General features: G+C 41.9%; 1 protein-coding gene and 1 long non-coding RNA gene across 4 annotated transcripts in view; one reads left to right on the plus strand and one right to left on the minus strand.

Annotated features, from left to right (window-relative positions):
• Positions 1-19,505, minus strand: part of fstl4 (follistatin-like 4) — a 214,544-nt gene that overhangs the window by 24,607 nt on the left and 170,432 nt on the right. For all 3 annotated transcript variants that reach the window (XM_037119954.1, XM_037119956.1, XM_037119955.1), the window contains exons 7-10: positions 16,080-16,246; positions 11,576-11,696; positions 6,755-6,916; positions 793-927 (exon numbers count right to left, since the gene is read on the minus strand). In XM_037119954.1, coding sequence (XP_036975849.1) covers positions 793-927; positions 6,755-6,916; positions 11,576-11,696; positions 16,080-16,246 — 585 coding nt within the window. The remainder of the gene's footprint in view (positions 1-792; positions 928-6,754; positions 6,917-11,575; positions 11,697-16,079; positions 16,247-19,505) is intronic.
• LOC119031459 lies at positions 24-6,868 on the plus strand. The gene is made up of 3 exons (XR_005078611.1): positions 24-73; positions 761-941; positions 6,737-6,868. It is a non-coding gene; the product is annotated as an uncharacterized LOC119031459 (long non-coding RNA).

Raw genomic sequence — 19,505 nt, forward strand, 5'->3', positions numbered from 1 at the left:
AACAGAGGGGGGAGAAAAGCAGAAAAAAACTTTAAATCACTTTTAGGAAAAAAAAGAGACATCAGAGTTGCAGGTGATTTTTCTCTTGACATGCCAAGACAAAACATATTTGACAGCTACAAAATGTTCCTCACTGGTGTTGACAGTATCATATTTCCTCCTAAATCAAGAGATCGCTCCTGCCTTGAGAGGAGACAGGTCATTGATTATTCGGTGTAATTCCAACTAGCCTGAAAAGCTCTCTCTAGGCAGGGGATGGTGAGCTCATCAAAATGACGCAAGCTGGAGAAATACCGAATATCAAAGTTAACATAATATATGTGAATTGATTGTTTGAAATGTCGAGTTTCGATGACGCCACTACAGAAGCCCCCTCAGCCGTTAGGTCGAGGCATCACCGAGCTGATACTGTGCAGTCTGATCTCAGCGTTTTTATAAAAGATGCCAAGCTGATATTAGCAGCTGCAGCAGAGGTTCAGCTGCCTACTACACATCTGCAGCAGCTGCCTGCAGTTTCTTCACCTCATCTAAGGGCACAAGGAATCATCAGACGTTCAGACATAAAGCAGTTTTTGTGCTTATTAGCTGATGTGTTGACTCCAATAATAACGCGGATAAGAGATTAATGGGGCATTTGTAAAGCAGCAACAGCTGCCAACTGAACACCACAAACAACATTTACAGCAGAATACTAAACTAGAGGTGCCTTTTCTTTGTACATGAATTTACTGTAACTTTTTTTTTTCTCATCTTTCAACAGTGAAACATAAAATGCGACACCGTGTGACTTACGGGTCTTCTTGGCCGAGTCTTCAACAAACAGCGAGGAGATGTCCTCGTCCACCCCCACCTCGTTCTTGGCGATGCAGGTATAGGCTCCGGTGTCCTCGTACCGGACGCTGCCGATGAAGAGCTCACTACCATTTGCTGCAAGAAAGGAGGTAAGAACGAAAAAGGAAAATAAACAGCTGTTACTGCAACAGTTCAGTCTTTCTCGAGCTCCTCACATATAGATTTGAGTGTTAAAAAGTTGCTGAACCCTGAATGTGTGGGAGTCATCCGACAGAAACCAGAGAAATAAAGCTATAAAGCTATAATGTGATTAAAAAATAATCTATGGACGCTGTGACCCGATATCCAGCAGTCATTCAGTGTAATGTTTTATGTAAAAGTATAAAAAGCAACATGAACAAAGGGCAAGTAACGATGGATCAGACACGCTCCCCAAATGTCTGAAGACTAAATTAGCCATATTCGTCTGAGAGCATGAATAACTGGAAGGGCTCATAAGTATATTAGACTTAAATTCATGCACAGACCTCATTTGTTTTGGGCCAACAAAAACACAAAGATATCGTTAATCTCGTGTCATTTAAGTAACATCATGTAACTTTTTTTTAACCTTAAAATCACAGCTTCAGAATCATTGTGATTGTGCTGTGTCTTGTAACAAAGTGCATGATGTCTCAGCATCTCTGCGCCTCCATCACTTGTTTCTATTTGTTTCCAGAAGGTGGGATCACAGCGTTACATACATGTTTACTTCAGCATGCAAGTTTTGAACACATAACACAATGTTAGCATATACAGTACTGCTGACTAACTGTTATGGACCTGGGATTTGCATTTATGACAGTGGTGGTGCACTCAGAAACTGCGGGCGGTGCAAAATCCTTCAAAATGCCGACCCAGCACCATAACAAGCCCTCAGATCATTTGGGGGAGAGCTGTCATTAACGGGCACGGCTGGTGGTCGTATCTGACTCAAGGGCTATTCAAGTCAGATCTATATAACGGAGAGCTAGTCCAGTAACTCCTGGCCATGGGTATAGTTGTGATTTAAAGCCTGAAACACACCAGGCCAACCGTTGGCCATCTGAAGAGTTTGGGGAGACTCGGACGAGTTCGGGAACAAATCTGTTCGGTGTGTTCAGCTGCGTTGGAAGCTTTTGGGACCACGTGGACAGTGTCTGCTCCGATTCAACCTGGCTGTTGGCCGTCTGAGCCATTGGATACTCTGACTGGTTGTGTGCTAGCTGTATGACCATTCTGATTGCTGGTGTGCTAGTGAATCAATGAACTCAATGGTGTGCACTTTAATTTTCTAATCACTCCGTTCCGTCATTTCCTGTTTTCATGTAGTCTCAGTAGCGAAAGTACACGCTACTGTGTAATTGGCAGCCGTCGAGGCGGTATGTTTCAATGCAACTTTTCTGCCATATGGGTCAGACCAGAGGCAACGGAGTGGTCAGATAACGGCAGCTGGCCATTGGTTTAAGTCTGGGCGGTGTGTGGGGGCTTAACACTATATAATATTGTAAGTATCAACATCTCCTTTACAACAGAAAAAAACTTGGAAAAAGTAGTCACCGTGAGCACTATAGTGTCTCAGACTCTGTGAATGTGTCATCATCAGATTATGAGCAGTTAATAGTAGTTGTTGTTTGTTGAATATATTCTGAGTGTCGCAGAAAAAGTCTGAGGCACTCCAACAGGTAACAAATAAAAGCCTTTAATTAATCATGGCTGTTGGATCACAGCAACAGTGAAAACATGCCCATATGCTTCAGCTGTCAAGAACTTCGTCAGGCCGTTTGAGGACTTGGAATAATAAACTACCCCAGATACTTTTTCAACCTTCGGATGCTGCTGAACACTTTGCTCTGCGGTAAAGCATTGACAGCATAGAATAAAATTGAATAGTCCTTTTACTGTCACTATACACATGTACACATATGAATGGCTATCTCCTCAGGTCAAGTAGAAATAAACAGTGCAAAGTAAGAAAGGGAAAATATACCCGATAAAATCTATAGTAAAAATTATAAGCATATATACATATGTACAAAAAAGAGAAACGGTATAAAATATATATGAGGTTGCAATTTTTACTCTGTGAATGTGCAGAACAGTGAATACTTTATATTCTACTCTGACACCAGTTAAGACTAGAGCAGTTTCACATGTATCCCCCCTCCAACACACTGTACAGCTCTGCATTGTTCACTTCAAGATGTAGCGGTGATGTCAGACGGAGATGACAGGCGATGACCGCCGTGTCAAGACACAGAGGTCATCATCAGAGGCGGATCCTCTGATGTTTGCCGCAGCATCAGTCTCTGAGATGCACAGCTGAACTCTGAGCATTTCTGTACTGTACGTAGCACCACGGTTGAACACATCACCACATACTTCACAGCACAGAGGGGGTGAGTGATGTGCATGTGTCACACTGATGCTCTTACAGGCCACGTTGTGTGCACACATGAAAGAAAGTTTCAGTTCTCATCCCTGTCTGTGCATCTCTCAAAGTATCCTCTCTCCGTCTCTCTCACCAGTTCTTTTATTCATTTTTTTTATTTTGTTCTCACATCTACTTTCTACCTGCCAAAACTTTTAGCATATGTCTCCCAGCAGAGCCAAACATACGGCGGACAGCGATAAAACACATCCTTGCAACAAACAAGATGTTCCCGTTTTCTTTTTTCGAAACTTGTCTCTATCTTCTACTTCGTGTCTGCTGGGTTGTAAAATAACGAGACATTACAGAAGTTGACGCAAAGCTTTTCACATTAGTGAAATGTCTCTGGGATTCTGATAGTAATTCCCTTTTATCGGGGGAAAAGTGTTTCAGGCTTTGAAGTTAAAACTGCCTTGAAGCAGGCCTCCACTGAACGAGACACCGCTAATTACTCCTAAATCATTATTATGTTCTGATCAATTGTTATTGAAAACCATTTAATCAGCCGCTCATTAAATTAGCCTTGATATCCTTATTTGCAAGCTCGTAGCAGTTCGTGATGACAGAGATTTTGAGTGGCTGTCTTTTAAATTATTACTTTAAAGCAACGTAATATTTTTTTGGTCTTGTAATAGGGTGAGGGGAGCTACAAATTGCACAAAATGCCAAATGCTACATAATAATAAACGTTAATATTTTACTTTAAGTTCTTCCCAAGGGGTATGTTAATGCAGGGGTGAATGGGGCATGTGAGTCAATGATAGATGCTGGCCTTAAAGCAGCAGTAAATCGATATTCTAACATGATAACATGACTAACATGGCCGCTATCCAAGTATCATATTAGGGTCTTAGGTTGGCTGGCATCGAACTGTTTCGTCATGTCTTACTTCAAACAGAGACGACTTTTTCTTTTTTGTGATAAACACTGTTTGTTGATCCAAAAGTGGACTTTGATTTTATTACTGTAACCCAAATCATGATGTTTTTCTCAACCTAACCAGGTGGTTTTGTTGCCTCAACCTCACCTAATTGCAACTGCAAACTCTAAATATGTTGTACACCAAGTCTGAAAATTAAAAAAAAAAAAAGGTAATGGAAAAGTATGAACACATACAGCCATGAGCTCACAACATTTGTGAGTACTTAGCCTTTGTCCATCTTTATACAACACTAGACCAGACATCCTCAAAGCCTCCTGACTCATTTGTGGGCTCTTTGAAGTCTCAACTTTTGCAACTTGGCCCTTGTCATCTTGGTTTTCGGTCTTGACTGTATTTGAACAACAGCTGGAGAGGACACTGTTTCAATCTCAGCGAGACCCCTAGGACACTTCCTAGAAGCAACTTGTCAATTACAAGGTAGCTACACCCCAAAGCAAACCCTGATTTATCGCCTAATTTAATCTAATTGGACCATCATTTACAAACGAACATCACATTGATTGGAGAAGCCTTGAAACTAGCGATTAAGACCATAAACTCTTTGGCAGAACGTTTACTGAGCATACAGATCCATTCGCTCATAAGCTTGCACTTCGTTTTGAAACCGATGGAGTAACCCCTGCTGGCCATTAGAAAGAAAGTTTTAAGATTCCATATTGGCTTTTGCTTTTCTGACTCAGCGTCCATATGTTATACTTTAAATGGTATTTAGCAGCAAAATGGTGATACGTTTCCCTGAGGAGTCGGGTGGTAAGAAAACAACTCAACAACAAATCAATGCAAATGTTCCTGCTCAGTGTGTATTAATAGGCTACTTACTGCTAGGAGGGCTGCCACATAAACCTATGTCAGCGTTATGTTTACAGCTTACCTGAGGCCCCCCCCCCCCCGCCGACATGACAAACAATCTGTTCAACTAGTCGTTTCAAGTCTGTGGAAACTTTCACCAGTTAAATCCATTGGACATAAAGTAACAGTCAAGTGTCGACCACCACTTCACGAAATCCGACATCCTTCCAGCAGGTCAGCAAAGTGTTAAATAGAATAGAAAAAACGGGTTTCATGCAAACAGACAGGGTCATAAATTGATGTGACATTTTTTCCTCTGCCAGCTCTACATAAAGATCAAATTCCCAACATTAAACATGGTGTGTGATGGCTGGCTATATGATCCTTTCCTGGGAGAGACTCTGCGTGGTCATTATAATCCGTCCATGCTGCTACATGATGTGTGATTTCCTCTGTGGCCTTATAATTACTACTAAGAGATTCAACGGCATTTAGCTTACAGTAATCCATTACCCTTGATTAACAACGGGTGGGATTATAGGGGAAAATGATCTTATTTATTTGAAACTGGTGCACGGTGGAACATGAAGTAGCCTTAGTCAGAAAATGATCTGTAATGTCACGCGTCAGCGTTGTCTGTGTAGCTGTTTTAAGAGGTTTGCTCGACATCAAACTGAACAACAGGCCGACAAGCGGCTCGAGCGGTTGCAGCGCTGCGGACGGCGTCGAGCTCAGTTTCATTCAGTCAGCAAACACAAAGCAGTTTCTCGCTTTACTGTTCAACTGTGGCTTATAATCGATACTCCTTACTGCCAACTGTCAGTGTGTGGTTCAGGTTTTTCACAGAAGCCAAATATGAGGATAGAGGCAACACTTTTATAGCGTCTTTATTACACTCCTGACATTATGTGTGATGTGTGGAAAATGAAAAAAACAAATGGCACCTCCTCTGCATGTCCTCTGATCTCTCTTTTTAAGCACAGCAGGATGAAAAAAATGTTAATCTGCACCACTTAATCTACTTTTCCCACTCTATTCTCTTCACTTTCCTAAATGTTTTTAACGAGGAAAAGCACAAATTATCTCTGTAAGTAGGCCTCCTACCCCCTCTGCCACTGCCAACATAAGTTAAATCTGAAGCCGTAACCTCTGCAGTGTTTATGTGTCGGTGAACCTTGCAGAACCTCCCATGTTTGAGTGTCTGAGGGTTGATAACAGGCTATTACCACAGGTAATGACCCACACGCAGCCAATAAACTCTCCCTTAATGAGAACTAGGCCATAAAAAGAAGGAGTCGTTCCCCATTCTGCTCTCCTTCCCTCCAATATCGAGAGTGTGTCTTTAAAAAGCTGGCTGGATAAGTAGCTGCCATCTCCTGACACACAGTATATTTCATTTTATCTGCCCTCTCTCCCTTTTCATTCACTTGAGAAGACTACGTGTGTTTATTTTGTCTGAGGTGCAAAAGAATGAAGGTAGCTGAGGAGGGTGACCGCAATCTCAGTTTCATCATCTTCATATGGAATACAAATAAATGGAAAGCATGACAAAATAATACTGCCGGCAAGCGTTTTTCAATAAAAAGAAGAAAAAAAAAGGAGCTAACACGAGTTTGAATTTCAAGCTTTTGTTGTTCCTGCATTGTCTAGGTTTTAAAAAAAAAACCCTGCAGTGTTGGCGTGCTGCAGTGCTGTTGGTTTGTAACACTGCACCAATGAGATGTGACAAACAGTACCTGCTAAAGCGCTTTCTCTGCTGACAGCACTTAAACACTCCTCACCTATGAGAGAGAGCTGTTTGGAGGATCTGGGCTGCAGGTCCATGCCGTTCTTCAGCCAGAGGAGTTTGGGATTCGGGATGCCGTCGGCGTGGCAGTGGAGGCTGGCAGACACCCCGGGCTCCTGGGCCTGCGTCTCTGGATAGACCAGGATCACTGGAGGGACTGATCGCGCGAACACAAACAAAAACCAAAAGAGACAAACAGGGAGAGCGGTGAGGGGCGAGTGAAAACATAATTACACACTGTTTCATGGTAGAGCGTAACTCCTGGGGGAATATAGCACAAACACCCACACACGCAGTGGGCAGAGAGGAATTTGTTTCACCCCAGCATGGAATATATTCACACATAACAAGAATCCAAGAGCTCTGGGGCCGCTTTATTACAGCTCGAGTCCTCCATGAAATAGATGTTGGACGTATCTAGCGCTTACCTCCTCCTCCGGGGGAGAAGACTGCAAATGAATGTGGAGGGATCGAGGAGGGGGAAATGAAATATGAGGTAATAGTTTACATGAACAGGTAAGATGTCGTTTTTCTGGTTGGGATGCTGGGTGCCGTCTCACCTCGCTGTCAGATCCTCACCTCTCCCGTTCAGCTCACAACCTTCCCCCTTAACCCCTGATGCAATATTAATGTCGCATCTGTTGCTTACTTGCGTTTTATCTTGTCTTTCCGAAAGCCCCTTCACCCTATTGGTATGATTTTAATTATTCATTATTTTTAGTAGTGCAGTTTAACTATGTATATATTCTCGCTTGAATACAATTTTGAGGTAGTTCGCCAGTGTAATTCCGTTACATCTGCTCCACTTTTAAACAGGGACAAAAAACTTTTTCACTCCACTGCATTTATCTCACAGCTATAATTATGTGTCGCCTTTCAGATTTTACATAAAAAAATATGAGAGGCATTTGGAATATAATGCATAATTGGAGCCAACAGCTTCCAACCTGCCTATAGCCCCGTTCACGCTGCACCCTTACATTTGATTTTTGCCTTCAGTGGGAGAGGGAACAATCAGCATTCATACCTAGGTGAACTAACTCTGCAGTAGTCACGGATGTTTACCGGCTCCAGCACGAATCAGCATTGATGGAAACATGACACCCAGGTGGACGCGCTCATTTTTGCCCCCTTTTCCAGCATGATGCTATGATGCATGTCAAGGTTTCAGACGCCAGCACAGAAATAGTTTTCAAGCTGCACTCAACCATCAGGCAGTCGTCACTGAGTTTGAAAGAGAGACTGAAGTAAAAGATATATCAAAAAGGAACCTAGGCAACATTGTCACTTGCCTCCATGCTGCTTTCTACTGTCTGCTATTTATCCGGCGTTCTTGTGATGGCAAATGTGATGCACCAGATGTAAATTACAGAGGAGCTAACTTCCCTGCTAGGAATGAGAAAGAGTCAGTCGCCTTATTTTTAGTGGGTTTTAAAAAACCTGCATATATGGGCAGTAAATCTTGGTGTAAAAATGGTCTGTGTGTATCTAGCCATTCCACCAGACACATTTTCCAGATGGCTGCATGACTGTTTGAGGCTGAGGGAGGTAAAAATTATGCATTATTTTCTCACAAAAAAGTCCACAATATGAAAACAAATGTGTGTATCACAGCTGCTCTTCTCATTTCTTGACCCATTAATCATCTCACGAGCCCAGATTTGTCAGATTTGTCTTGGAAGGAGCCTGACCGCTAGTTTGGAAAACCACGAGACTGAACTCCCCAACGGCAATGTGCTGCTTCCAAATCAATTTATCAGTATTAACTTTATAATTAATTATTACTTTAAAATGCAGGACTTTAACTTATAGTGGAGTATTACTACATTGTGATCTTGGTACTTTGTCCTCCCTCTGTTATCATTTTGTCTTATTTTCTTCCAGATTTACGGATGCTTACTAGATCTATGCCCACGCAAGCACTCCCACATACACCTCAACTGAAAACTGAAAGTCTCGTTTTTGGCGCATTTCTTCCTTTCTTTGTTTTTTTAATAACACATATGAACTTGACTTTGCAGAAACCTTCTTCAGCAGCACTGACACCAAATTCTGTGTCGCTGTAATACAACAGAAAGAGTACCAGACTTCCACTATGTGTACTTCATTGATGCTAAAGAAGCAGCACTGTCATTCCTCTCATCACAGTAAAAAAAAAAAAAAAAATAGAGAAAAAGGAAGCATTGCTGTTATTGCTTTAAAAAAAAAAAAACAACAACAAGATGCAAACTGTCCACTTAGTTTAATGTGGCGCTTGGCTCTTTTCCATTCCACCTCATCTCACCTCCTCCTGTCTGGTTTGAAATACCTCCAGTCCCTAATGCAAACATTTGGTAATTGCCGCCGCCTGATAACTCGCCCTTCAGGACCCCAGTCTGTCTCCATGACTCCCCCCCGTCTCCCTCTTCCCTAGTTCAAGGTCTGAAACTCCCTGCCTTTCTTTTCAATTAGCAGCTCAGAAAAAAAAAACAAAAACAAAATGATCACACCTATTGTCTCCTGTAATCGAAAGAGACTTAATAAATTTCCCCTGTCTTCTGCCACCCTGAGACAAAAGAAAAAAGAAGAAAGGGACTGTAATCTTTGATTTGTTATGGTACAGGTAGGGGGCCTTTTAAAATTCTTCCTCCCTGGATTTTCTTTGGAGAGATGCCTGGTAATAACTCTCTAGTCTAAAGGTAGCGGGGGAGGGAGACCTTTATGGAGATGATTAATATGAGCAAGACAGTGTTCCTCTTGCCAGAATCAGTGTGAGCGTGGTGCATCTGCTGGATTTTCGTATCATTTCTAGCTTAAGTAGCTTTTATCCACTGCTTTGGATCAAGCGATTATGCTGCACACAATTAGTGTTCGGCAGCACAAATGCAATGATGTCGTTTCTCATGGCAAGAGAGTCACTTTGATGCGAAGCTTTGATAATCCTGTGAGCAGCGCCTATGAACAACACAGCTTTATGGACACGTTTTATCTGGAGGGGAAACTAATCGTTCAGATTAGCACTTCAGCTGCTGAAATGATTAATTGATTAGTTAATTTAACTGCAACATTTTGATGATCTGATGTCGTTTCAGTGATTGTGCGGGCAAAAACAACACTAAACTTTCACAGTTCCAGCTTAGAATTGGCTGCTTTTACTTATCGTGTAAGATGGCAGACTTAATGTCTTTGAGTTTTTTGAGAGCTGGTCAAACAAAACGAGACTTAGAGGGAAATATAAAGGCAGCTCTTAACACTCATTCCAGGCTTTCTGCAGGCAATTATTCGGGAATGATATCAGGAGGATTAATCAAAATAGTAATTGTTTGTAGCAGACCTTAATAATGGACATCATATAAGCACAAGCCATCTTTGCAACTGTAACTTATTGTAAAAAAGCATTTTGTTTATTCAGTCACTGCATTTAAGGCTGCAAATAGTCAAATCTGTCCAAATCCATTACTCAGTCTCCCAGTATTCTCAGAGAAGCAAAGTTTCAACTATGTTTCTAGATGTTATGACCCTATATTTTGTAGTTCGTCTTGTTTTTCTCCCTTCTGTGAGCCACTTTGTAACTGTGTTTAACATAGCTCCATAAAACAAATTCAGGTGCTCGGTTTTCTATTTACTTACTCTTCTCATGTGACTGGTGGTTCCCAAACAAGGCTCAGTGTACCAGTTTACTTACATATTCTCCAATTTGTGTGCATGCATGTCAGTTAACAGTTAGCGGTCTCAGAGTAGCTTGGAATCGTTAATAAGTCGCACATTGTTTTCTGTCTGCCTCTGAGTCACCTGACAAAATGTGGAGCTGGAGTTTCAGGAAGCCTTTTGTGCTGAAAAGCAGGAAGTGGAAGGAGCCAGCTCCCATTGCTTAGCAGGGGAACTCTAAACTAACCAACTTGGCAGCATGTGGACATTTTGTTGGGTTTGTTTGTGGTATTAATATTTTCAATATATCTATTTTCTTTTGTTTATCACTTTAATGTTGTTGGTTGGTGGGTTTATTCAGGGTTAGGGTTAAATATATGACCCTGATATATGACCCCCCTTTCTGAGTTCAGGTTTGTAAAGTTCTGTAACATTATTGTTTTGTTTAAGTCAAAGTGTGTTTTAGACATTTTCCAATTCTGTTTTGAATGTTTGTCTGGCTTAATGAAGCCGTAACATTACAAGATTAACCTTTTCGTCCCAGCCTTTGCTGCGCGGGCCCCAAAAGTGCCCCTAAAGGATACTTGTGCAGTTACACTATTGGGGGATATGTGGAGAGACTGAGGACTAGATTTGCAATCTTTATTTTTTAAATCCACAGGGGGAAAACAAAGACACAAATAGGATTGCAAACTTGTGCGAGGCTGATCCTTAGTTTACTTTCTTAATAACCAGTAGCATGAAAGGTAGTCAGCACACTCAACACAATAATGTGGTGGTACTATATATGCAAAATTATCTACTGAAAAGACACAGAGCTATATAAACATTGCCAGTTGCAGGGTCATTATGGCTTGTATGTGTCAGGAAGCCACACAGGCAGTGTGTTTTCACTGCAAAAAGCCACTTGAATCCATCTATAGATAGAGCACTATGAGGAGTACTTGAGGCTCTGGGACAACGCTGCCCTTAATGTAAATATGGTATCTGTTGTTTCCAGACATTTCAGTCAGCTGCGTGTTGGCTTAATTGCCTTCCAGACTGTTCTTTAACTGTCCCCCACCATACAGACGGAAGGCAATAAGAAAATCTTCCACACTGGGGAACCACAGAGTAGCACAAACTAAACAAAAAGCACTTTTGCCCAGACTTCTCCAACACTGTAAGTAAGAAATGAGCCACTACTGACCATTCACCTGCAGCACATGTGTCTGATAGAGGTCTTCATAGCCGTAGGCATGGCAACTGTAGTTCCCCATGTGGATGGTAGTCACCTTGGTGATGTACAGGGAGCCATCGTCCCCAAAGTCCTGTAACACAGGGAAAAGATGGAGGGGGAAAATTAAGTAAAGCAAGAGGAGGCGGGGCTGGCAGAGCGCAATATGGGGGGAAGAAGAGGAAATAAGGGAGAGGAAGACCAGGAGGTGTGAGAGAGGGAATAGTGGTGAGGAATGGGGGGCAGGAAAGAGCCACAGGGAGAGAGGAAGAAATGAAGGTAGCTTGATAGAATACATAAGGGTGCTTGGAGAGAGCAGGGAGAGGAGGCACGCAGCAGCAGGGAGTGATGGGAAAAGACAAGAGAGAAAGAGAGTGATGTGAAAAGGAAGAGAGACCATGAATCAAAGGTTTCCCTGTTGAGCCGAAGCAGGCGCTGGGGAATTTGATCCTCCTCTCTCCCCTCATCACGCTGCCTCAGCCTGATAAATGGCAAGGGTTAAAAATATAAAGCCCATTAGGTTGATGAATGGAGCTGGTTGTTGTTGGTGCAGCACTCGGCAGTCACCAGGGGGTTCCAGCCACAGCTTAGGGCGGATTAAGGCATTAAATAGTTTGCTGTCCCACCAAGTGGCAGAGCAGATGCCCTGATGCGGCTCTTGTCGTGACATGGAAACCACAAACGGCTGCTTTTCATTCTCGGGGCCCAAGAAACAAATGTGACCTGAAAGAGGGGTCTCTCTGTGACATGAAAAAGTGAAATGGGGAAGTACAGACAACTTTTAAAGTTCTGAATTCACAATTGAGGTTAGAGAGACAACTACTCCAGCGAGGGCAATTAAAATTAAATAGACCATTTGGGCTAAAAAGACTGACTGTCTGGCAGGTCATGCCAAATATGTTTAGTTCAAATCTTTGTGGGTAATGTGGGGAAAAAAAAAAGTTATCTGTCTCGGCTGGTCAGCCTGTCTCCTGAATGCTGGTTTTTCAACTCATCAATCAGGGTGTCCTCAATTCTGACCTCAATTGTCACTTTCTGGTAGGCTATAAACTTTCAACTAAACTTTGTGGTATCACTGCATATAAGCCATGAATAATATAGTATAGCTCATAATTCTAAGTATGGCCTGTCCTAATCAGAAAAATTAAATCATATACTATATGGTTGACTGTGAAAGCATGCATTACAACCCATATTTCAGGGTGGGGGGGTGTCTTCATCTCCCTGCATGTCCATAACTTAGCTTGAAATGAAGAACTGAGGAATCTAAGAAATAATGACATTACTGACCAAACACACCAATGCCAGTAATATAACCAAGTGTCCTGGGTTAACCAAGGACACTTGGTTAAATAGGAGAATAGTAATGAGGACATGGAGACTTCACTTTAAAAATCACACATTTTTTTCACTAGGTGATGACTGTCAACCCTCGGTGATGGACGATGGCATCGCCTTTGGGTCCAGCCCTAGTCAGTATTAATCAAGGAACATAAGTAATAATGATCTGTATTTTTCTTAAACTGACACTCTTGAGAAAACTCTGATTCGGCTACGCACAAAAACAACATAATCTTTCCCACCGATCACGGAGCCTCGTATATGTGTCTTACTGGCCACTGGTGACTCAGAAGACATGAATGTAAATGGACCTGCACTGCTCTGTATAACACAGGGAAAATGGAACTTCATGAAATGTCCTGATGGTACACACAAAAACAGACTCAGAGGAACTGTTAGGAGAAAATTACAGGCTTTTATTTCTCTTCAAGTTTAAATTATATGCTTTGTAATGGAAGGAGCAGCAGAGAAATTATACATGAAGACTAAATGGCTAGTGGCTCAAATTGTTAGAATTTTAGTCCCTCGCCAAAAAAAATCCTGCTTTTCAGATGCAAAACCGAATCAGTGACTGTTTTTGTCCTATTTTCCAATAGTAATCATCATTACATATCACACAGAACAGCACTGATGCCAAACTATCAGCCTGCATATATTTAAGACACAACATTCATTTTCTGTTTACCAAGTTGCAGCAGCAGTGTATGTGCACAGTAGTAGTTTAGTAAGTGTTTTAAATAGTATAAATATAAATTATTAGTTAAATTACTGAGGAAAAAGGGTTCCAGTCTTACTGTTAAAGTTTATAAAAACTATAATCTCAGTCTATCAAAACTTGTTGGATGATGGACAGCAGTAGCTACAGTAGAAGAGCGTGGAACAGATTACATTGCTGCTTGTGTCTGTGTGTCTGTGCCTCTTCAACGGAAATCAAACCTGGTGAAACCGGTCCGAACCATCCAATCACACAGCGCAGAACACAGCCTTCAGTATGTTAATACCCAGTTTTGACTGAGCGTAAAAAAAAACAAAGACACTGAACAAAAACAGTGAAGTGGAGTAGAAGGTTGGCAGGAGGGGAACAAAAGAGAAGTTTCTGAGAGAGCAGACGAATGAGAGTGATTGTAATAATGAAGATTCGGCTCTCAGGTTGAGGCAGAAAGATTTAAATCGCTGGTGGAGTGAAACTTCTGAAAGCAGGCCCGTTTTCCATTCAACACAGCTGGACCAAGGAAAAACAAGCGGCTGGGAGCAAAGTGATGTGACTGAGTAGTGACCGATGGATGGATGGAGGAGAGTGAGTTTCTCTCCTCCCTCTCACTAGTTAAAAGTTTCTAAACTGGACTGTGGATAATTTGCTCAAGCTCATTACTTAATGGAATATTTATCTTTTATTTAGCTAGCTAGTCTTTTGAAACTCAAAATGTTTTTTTTACTGTAGAAAGTGGTCCAGACTGAGTTAATTGAGCGACTGGCCACAAAAACTTCACATACACTTTTACAAATGGTCTCCCTCGTCGCCTTCCCAGCACAGAGATCCAGCGTACACAGACTTTAATCAAATTATAAAGCGATTCCACACATAACAAAGAACTGAGGTCATATCTCCCTGATTAATTTAGGGAGAGGCTGGGGGACCTCTGTTGCCACCACCTCTCCTCCAGTCTCCACCTCAACACTTGACATTGTTTATCGGCTCATCATCGCAGCGGACCAACAAGGCCGCTCATTAACATGCAATTAGCAGATCGGTGTGATCCGGTGGCGGGGAAAGCGAGGCCAGCGCTGCGCTGTCACCGGAGCAGATGTGTCTAAACAGGAGCAGGGCCACATAGTTCATTAAGCACTGAGCAAGCTTTTAATTCTGCTGCTTTTTTTTGTAATTCTGCTGAGGGCAGGGGAGTACAACTGGGGGCGCAAAACTTTTCCTTTAGTTGGATATTTGTTTTTTGCTTTGCTCCTGTCACCCCTTATCCTCCCTTGCCGATTCAAAGTTTTGGCATCCGCGCAGCCACGAGGGTCCACGATACGTACATTTTGTCATCTTCTGAAGTCAACATGGACCCCTGTGCATGGTTGATTATGAGGCTGTGAATATACGAGGTTTTTCTTTTAAATTAGGGAGGCAGGGTTCTCTGCACACCTCCACCCTCCCTTCCAGTGGCATTTTATGATCAAAGTGAAGAGCCCCTCAATTGTGCCCCCATCCTGCTGAAGTTAATAACTATTGATGATAAATATTAATCAGCAGTCCGATTTTTTTTTTTTTTTTTAATAAATAAACAAACACACCCTCGTACACACCACTTGAAGCCGTGGGCTTGCACATTTTAGGGGAGGGAAGGGTTCAACTCAGGATCAGAGCATAAATCTACATTAATAAATATAGATTTTGTATTGTAATACTAACTAAATGTTTTTGTTGTAATGTTTAAGGGGTCACTTGGGATGCCAATCTGAGAACTTTCGCCAGCTACATGTAGCTCACTGTAATCCTCTTTTTAGCAGCAAACAAACCCAAACACTTCCTGCCAAGCAGCAAACAGCAGACAGGAAGTTAGCAGGAAGCAGGTGAAGGGCGCTGAACATCTTGATTCATGCAATATTTTAAAAAAACTCTATGCTCACATGCAAGCAACAACACACCAGTATGAGTTATTCATTTGGCATGCCACACACGTTTTGTGCGATATGGAACAAACAATCAACAATTCAGTTTTAAATGTTACGTTGAGGCAACACTGTGCCTATGCTCTGGTTAGCTCCAGGCACAAAATCACTTGGTCAGGGTTCAGAAAATATCATGTTCTGGCTTAAAATAACCAATAAGGTTGCCACAAATATGGCTGGAAATAACACTGGCGCCACACTTAAAATTGTTGAAACAGTTTTGAACTAAGGCTCCACTTCCTGTTATGGAAGTCAGATCTTAAATATTCAATGTGAATGAGATATCTCAGGTTTTGGAGGAATGTCAATATGCTACGCAGCTTTGACACACAGACATTTGAACGAATCAGTGGTTTGCAGGAACATTATCTGCAAACATGTTGTCCTCGTGACTGGGCTGCCTCACTAACAGCACCAGACTACAGCACCAACAAGAAAGGGAAGAAAAACAGCAACATGCACTCACATTGATATCCTCCAGGTCCAAAAAGTTTAGTACGATGCCGTTTCTCTTCCAGATGATCGGCGGGCGCAGCGTCCCCTGGATAGCACAGGTAAGGACAGCACTGAGGCCCACGGTCACAGTGGAGACGCTGATCTGCTGGTCCTCCGCCAGGCTCAGCTGCACAACCTCTGTTGGAATAAGAGTAAGAAGGGAGATGACTGGTGTTGTAGAGACAGAACAGATGCCAGAGAGGCAAATACAAGACGGGAATGAGAAAAAAAAAGTTTTAGAAAAAATTAGTAGACAGAGGAAGAAGGACAGAAAAACCATGGCAGAGAAAATCACAAATCAGAATGAGTGTGCTGATGTAGTGGAACAGTAGCCAAGCTTAATACATTCCTTAGCGTCCATCTCATTACTAGTGGACCAGGGGAGGATAAACAGCTGTCCAGAAGTGAAGGATATCCAGAATGAAAAAGGAGCACGTGTCAGAGGACACATGGCTAGCCAAATATCATTCCTCTCATTAAGGCAAATTTATGTTCATTGAAATGGCCATCCAATTCAATTCACCTTTACGGCAAATTAAGAATTATTCTTCCCCGGTTCCCCTTGGCGCCATAAATAGTATCTGTCGCCGAAGCTGCGAGGCCAGGCATGAAAATCTACAGTCACAGTTACAGTCCGGAAACTTTGTCATCTGCTGAAGCTTTTTTTCTTCTTTAAACCTGCAGCGAGCCCAGTGTTTTAACTAGACATAAAAACAGTGTGTGAGCTTTAAAAGACATGCGGTATGTGCCATGTATTCTCACTATTAAATATCATTACTGCACTGCAGTACGACGCCACCTTAATCATTCATTTACCTTTACACACTAAAAAAACCTATGAGAAAGTGTGCTTACAGATAAGGGCTGGTTTTTTTTTGTTTTAATCACAAATGGGTATAAAAACTGTAAAAGGAGCACCAGGATGCTGCTGATGGTGAGATACTGGAGTGTCAATATGGAGTTCAGGCACGCAGGCACTGACACGATATATGTCGGTGTGTGACCCCGGGTCAGTATCGACTGGGGACCGGATATACTTGGTTCACTAAATAAAGAGACACAGACACCTGATATAAATCTAAACGGAGCCACCCTGGCGAAACACTGAGCCAATCACGTACACACACACTGGGGGCATTTACTGGAATGATACTTATAAACTGCCCTTGCTGCGTGACTTTTCAGCACTAAAATATTTAAAGAGATGATACACCATTAGGATTAAGGATCTCATTAGAGCAGAAAAGATGAGAGGGAAAACGAGCAGTGAAAATTAAATCTGTCGATAAGTTTGGAAATTGAACATCCGGCGATAATTAAGAAAAAGCTGTGATTAACAAAGTGAGTGCCAACACATTCAGCACAGCGACAGAATCACCAGCCCTGCCAAAGAGTGAAGCAAACGTATGTGTTCAAGACGGCGAGCCTCTCACTGAGAAAAACCTAAGGAACGCCTAAACACACAGTACAATGGAGGAATTATATAAATCATACCTAATCAATAATATACCCCTTTTTGTTTAAGCATCACTACAATAAACACTCTGATGTATGTATCGCTACTTCTTGTTAGTAATTTCAGTCAGAAGATAATTTGCTTTGTCTTAGAATATAAAATCTGCTTGTATTATTTTTTATTATCATTTTACTTAGGTTTTATTTAGATGTTGTAAGGAAAAAGAGCTGAATACAAATGAGTTAAATATGAGTGTGCTGTTAAATCAAGCAGCTCATTTTCAAAAGACATTTGTGGTTTGCCACAAACTGCGGCATGTTAACGAATCATCTCGTTACTGTCAGACATGAAAAGGTCCCCTCCACCGCGGGTGTTGTTTATTTCTTTTCTATAATTAGCAAAGCGGTGTAAACTTGAAAGCATGTGCCAAGCATGACATCTCGTCAAACACGGAGCTGCTCTAAGATCACAGACGAAGTTGCAGAGCTGTTTCTGCAATAAATACACTGATATATATTTTTTAATGTAGCTTATATGAATCCATTATTACCTGCAGCATCACCGGCATGTTCGTGCAGAGAAACTTTTGAGTTTTCCTGACTTCAGCTTCCACTCTAGGCACTACAACTATATTAAATTGAACACAAGCTGTAATGGTGCGAACAATAACACGCAGTTGATGAGCGAATTAAAGTCATAATGCCAGCCTCGCTGCAAACTTTCCTTTCAACACCCACATGGGACAATATCTCATTGTCAAAACAGACCTCAAGTAGACGGCGAACAGACTTTGAAATGTTTGTGGGTAACTTCCTGTGACAAACGCTGTTGTAAAAGACCCCTGGATATTAGCTGTCTGTTTCACACAGCTCTCCAGGTGATAGATGGATCTGGGCTGACAGCTCGGTCTGTCAGTGATATTTCAGAATGCCTTGGGTACAGTACACTGCCAGATTCCACAAAGTTATAATTCAGCTGAGCAGTAATTTGGGTGGCAGAACAGGCTTTGAGTGCCATGTGGACAGATGAAGGATGAAGTGCATTGATCTGACATGGCTTGGAGGGGTTGGTTTCAGGGTGGCACTGTGAATTTCAACCAGACCACTGTTCATGTTAAAATTTAATGCAGTGCACGCCAGTAAAAAAAAAAGAAAAAAGAAAAAAAAAGGAACCTGTGTGGAGTCTTCCTGCAGCAGTCGACTGTTCAGATAGACATCCATTGTGACTTAACACGGACTCCCCAGAGGCAGATAAGTTGGGATACGGCTTTAAAAGTCCTCTGGCGAGGACTAACTCTTTAAAATTCAGTCAGTGCAGGAGTTCAAACTGTTATTAATAGACTATGGCAGATAAAACACTGGCTACTGTGAAGGACAGGTTGCTTTCAGCAGCTACACTGAGTACAAACAACCAAGCGCCGGTGCAAATTAGGTTTGGATGTTTGATTTTGACATCATTGATTTGACACCTGCAACAAAAGGCACCTGGAGGTTTTGTTATTTTGTTTCCAGGGTCCATTAACTGCACAAAAAGAGAAAACAGGTCACTGTTGAAGTTATGATTCAACTTGAGATTTTTCTGGCCTCAACAGTTGTGTTTTTGAGGACAGACTCACGAATGATTTTGAAAAACTGACTGTGAGTTTCTGATTGCAGCTGTGAAAAGATAACCTTCGGCTAGAAGTCCCAAAAATGCTGGGCTGTAACACTGCAGTGTACAAACCAAATCAGGGGAGAAATGGGGACAGATAAATGTCCGGTGTGTTTGGGTGTTGTATTTTAGGTTGTGGGTGGATATCGTCAGAAAAAATGTGATTTTGCCATTATGCTTAAAAAATAGCTCCAAAATGTGAAATTAAAGTTGTGCCGAAGTCTGGGACGTTACCTGGCCGTCATTCCTGGCCGTCCTAGCAACATTGAAATACGAAGCTACCAGTAGTGA

This window comes from Acanthopagrus latus, chromosome 13 (genome assembly GCF_904848185.1).
Source record: "Acanthopagrus latus isolate v.2019 chromosome 13, fAcaLat1.1, whole genome shotgun sequence".
In the NCBI taxonomy this organism is placed as follows: Eukaryota; Metazoa; Chordata; class Actinopteri; order Spariformes; family Sparidae; genus Acanthopagrus; species Acanthopagrus latus.